The sequence below is a fragment of the Triticum aestivum genome, chromosome 2A (genome assembly GCF_018294505.1).
Source record: "Triticum aestivum cultivar Chinese Spring chromosome 2A, IWGSC CS RefSeq v2.1, whole genome shotgun sequence".
Lineage (NCBI taxonomy): Eukaryota > Viridiplantae > Streptophyta > Magnoliopsida > Poales > Poaceae > Triticum > Triticum aestivum.
The window spans coordinates 637,193,728-637,197,148 of NC_057797.1; the positions used below are offsets into that span (position 1 = coordinate 637,193,728).

A 3,421-nucleotide genomic window follows, 5' to 3' on the forward strand; every position below is an offset into this window, starting at 1 on the left:
AGTCTGGATGTATAGGATCGCTTTGAGGAGCGGTCACATTGATCGGTCACTGATCGAACCATCCGCCCGGACGTATAGTGGGGGTTTGAGGAGCCCGATTATAGATGCTTATATAAAGAGAAGTTTCTGGGAGAGGATCCGAGAATCCGCGTCCCGGCCTGCCTGTAAACCAGCAGCGTCGAGTTGCTGAGTATTGATTTGGTCAATTTCGTGGATTTTGTGTCTGCAAACCGCAAACGTGCACGAGAAGGTGACGTGCCTGCCTGTAAGATGCCCAGCACGGCAACAGGTCGATGGATACCGAGTAAGGAGATTGAGATCGACCCCTCGTGGCGGTCAAGTCTCCTCCCCGAAGGACGGGATCCCGCACTGATATCCTGAATCCGCGTTTGCGTTAAGACACACACTTCCTCATGTACGCGTGTACATACCGACCCAAAATGTGGCATGTACAGTATGTGTGTATAAATACGGACAGGACCGCAATCGAATGCACTGAAATTATTCATCAGTACACCACCCAAAATACAATCGTCCCAGCTCCTACATGGACCTCCCTGCTCAGGAGCAGCAGCCTGAGCCTGAACCCGCCCTGCCGCTCGTCCGCCTGAACCACGTCGCCTTCTCGTGCACGTCCGTCGAGGACTCCGTCGACTTCTACCGACGCGTGCTCGGCTTCCAGCTGATCCAACGCCCGGCGTCCCTGGACTTCGGGGGAGCATGGTGAGGACGCGCAAATTCAAATGCTTCTTGCCGCGTCGTGTAAAAAACAGCGTGTGTTCGCTGATGCGGGATGTTGCTCGTCGCAGGATGCATAGATACGGCATGGGCATACACCTGCTGCAGCGGAGCGCCGGCTGCGACGCGCCTCCGAGATCGCCGGCGATCAACCCGAAGGGCAACCACATATCCTTTCAGGTCAGTGCAGATCAAGCACGGGGAGAGCTGCGGGCACCCTCGTCGCTGATTAATCTCTGACCCGTGGTGCGCGGTTTGGAAATGGCAGTGCTCGGACATGGCGCTGACGAAGGCGAGGCTGCGCGATATGAACCTGGAGGTGGTCACCACGAGGGTGCGGGACGGCGAGACGACGGTGGAGCAGCTCTTCTTCCACGCCCCGGACGGGAACGTGATCGAGATCTGCAACTGCGAGGACCTTCCCGTGGTGCCCCTTGCTCCACCTGCTTGCCTTGCCAAGCACACGGTGTAGATGAACGTGCATCTCTAGTTCTCGTGCTAGTGCTTCGTAGGGATGATCCTGCGAGAAATGGGGGTGGAATTGTTGTTGTATACAAGCATGATTTGATTCATTTAGATTGCAAACAAAATGTACTTCATGACCTTGATTTGCACATTCATTGTTGGGCCGTAATGCTTAGGTTTTCGGTGTGCATGTCTTTTTTTTAACACAATACAATCAAAGTCGCTCATATACACGAGCACACGGTCATGAAGTTACCACAGACGTCTTGCAGTGGACGAAAACGTCTTCTCCGACTAAATAAACATCGTTGAAAGTCTGAAATATATTCAGGAATAATGCGAGCACCAATGTCAAATCTAGTACTTAAATCCTAATGGGCTCCACATGTTGATACCTTGATCCCAAATAGATATTACCTTGATCCCAAATTACTCGTATTAAATTTTAGATACGGATGTATCTACAAAACCGAGGGAGAAGTTGTTGTGTATTCGCTGCTTTTGCTGCGCTCAAAAAGACACTTGATTCTCTAATTGTGCATTCGCAAGTGAAGTTCACATCATTAGCTCACACGCATAATTTTTGTTTGAAGATAAAACTCACATGGAGTTTGGAAGGTACATTGCCGCGTGCATATACCTACCCCTATGAATGCATATACGCACACTATATCCCTATAAGCACCTTCGAGAGACTGAGCTGGCATATCATCATGAGATTTACGAAGTTACCGTAGGCGCCTCGTCATTGACGGGAACGTCTCCTCCCACTAAAAGCGAATCGCCGGAAACTTTAAAATAAATCCAGAAATAATGCAAGCACCAGGACTTGAACCTTGGTAGGCTGGAGATACGGCTGTCCATCTAACGATCCAACCATAGGCTGGTTCGCTTTAATCTGGAGTGTTGGTCTAGTAGTATCTGTGTGACATAAATTTTTTATGGTAATACGTGTCTCATTTATACTCCCTCCGTTCTTAAGTATTTGTTTTTTCGGAGATTTCAAATGGACTACCATATACGGATGTATATAGACATATTTTAAAGTGTTGATTCACTCATTTTGCTCTGTATGTAGTTACTTGTTGAAATCTCTAAAAAGACAAATATTTAGAAATAGAGATAGTATATCATAAGGATAAGAATTATAATACAAGTCACGTACAAACTGACCTGGCAAAACTAAAAAAACAACATAATATTAGGCTTTGCACAAAGGAACATCATCCAAGAAGTAAAACTACAAACAAGACTGAAGAATCATTTAAGCTTGACATCAATGTCTGTCACCTGCCTTTGGCACCACCATACCAGCCACCAAAAGAAAGAAAGAGATGACAGATCACCTCCATACTCGAGCTCGACATAGTTCCATCACTGATATGCAGCTTTGCTGACATCCAAGGTGGTTCGCCAAGCGAAACCATTACCATTGAACGAATCCGACTGGGAAAACACCCTAGACACGCTATCAAACTCTAGATCAGGCACCCCAAATGATTAAGACGTTCGATAAGAACACGATACCTGTCATCCATGAACCACGAACCCAACATACGATCCACTATCTTCCAGATACCGGCGATGCAGACCATAGTCTGCCTCCGCTCCTAGACTACCTCACAAGCTCCGCACCGGCGCTGGAGCAAATGCCGTCGCAACAGCGGAGCCCGAGGACACATGTCCAGGATGCCGTTGCCGCCACACCATCCTTGCTTGAACAGACTGATTTCCAAATCCATCCCCAACCATAGGATCGATCGCCTCGTCAGAGTAGGATTTAAAAAAACTTTATTCAGCACCACCATCATTGCCGCCGAAGCAAAGACGATGGACAGGCTAAAAACCTAAACTACGAGAGCCTAAAAACGACCCATACACGTGGATCCGACGACCCTCTAACCACCGGCGACCGAAAACATCGACGGAGGGGAGCCGCCGAAGGCCGGCGGTGAAGGCGAGATCACCTTTGGAGGAAGAAAGAAAAGTGTTTGGATGAACTAGTCCGGGACGAACTATTAGCCAAATTTCTGCGTGACACGATTACGTGTGCCTAATACGCATCCTGCCAATTATACACATTCTCCACCTAAATAAATATTTCTTTGAGGATCAGTAAATAATTATATATTATACACAACCCAATATGTTTGTAAGCCCGGAAGGCCCAATGTATGTCTCGTTCTCCTCGCCCAAACACCGAAATCGCTGGTTAAGG

The 3,421-nt window shown here is 47.9% G+C and overlaps 1 protein-coding gene across 1 annotated transcript; it reads left to right on the forward strand.

Annotated features, from left to right (window-relative positions):
• The first annotated feature begins 500 nt into the window (after positions 1-500).
• LOC123185778 (metallothiol transferase FosB) lies at positions 501-1,393 on the forward strand. Its single transcript, XM_044597600.1, has 3 exons — positions 501-723; positions 810-918; positions 1,007-1,393. The coding sequence occupies exons 1-3, from the start codon at positions 548-550 to the stop codon at positions 1,208-1,210; spliced, it is 489 nt and encodes a 162-aa protein (XP_044453535.1). The 5' UTR covers positions 501-547; the 3' UTR covers positions 1,211-1,393.
• The last annotated feature ends 2,028 nt before the right edge of the window (positions 1,394-3,421 follow it).

Excerpts from the sequence above, each read along its gene's own strand:
- LOC123185778 (XM_044597600.1), top strand. The coding sequence starts at position 548 with ATGGACCTCCCTGCTCAGGAGCAGCAGCCTGAGCCTGAACCCGCCCTG. Across the intron at positions 724-809 it reads CTGGACTTCGGGGGAGCATG|GATGCATAGATACGGCATGG; the intron begins GTGAGGACGCGC and ends TGCTCGTCGCAG. Across the intron at positions 919-1,006 it reads GCAACCACATATCCTTTCAG|TGCTCGGACATGGCGCTGAC; the intron begins GTCAGTGCAGAT and ends TGGAAATGGCAG.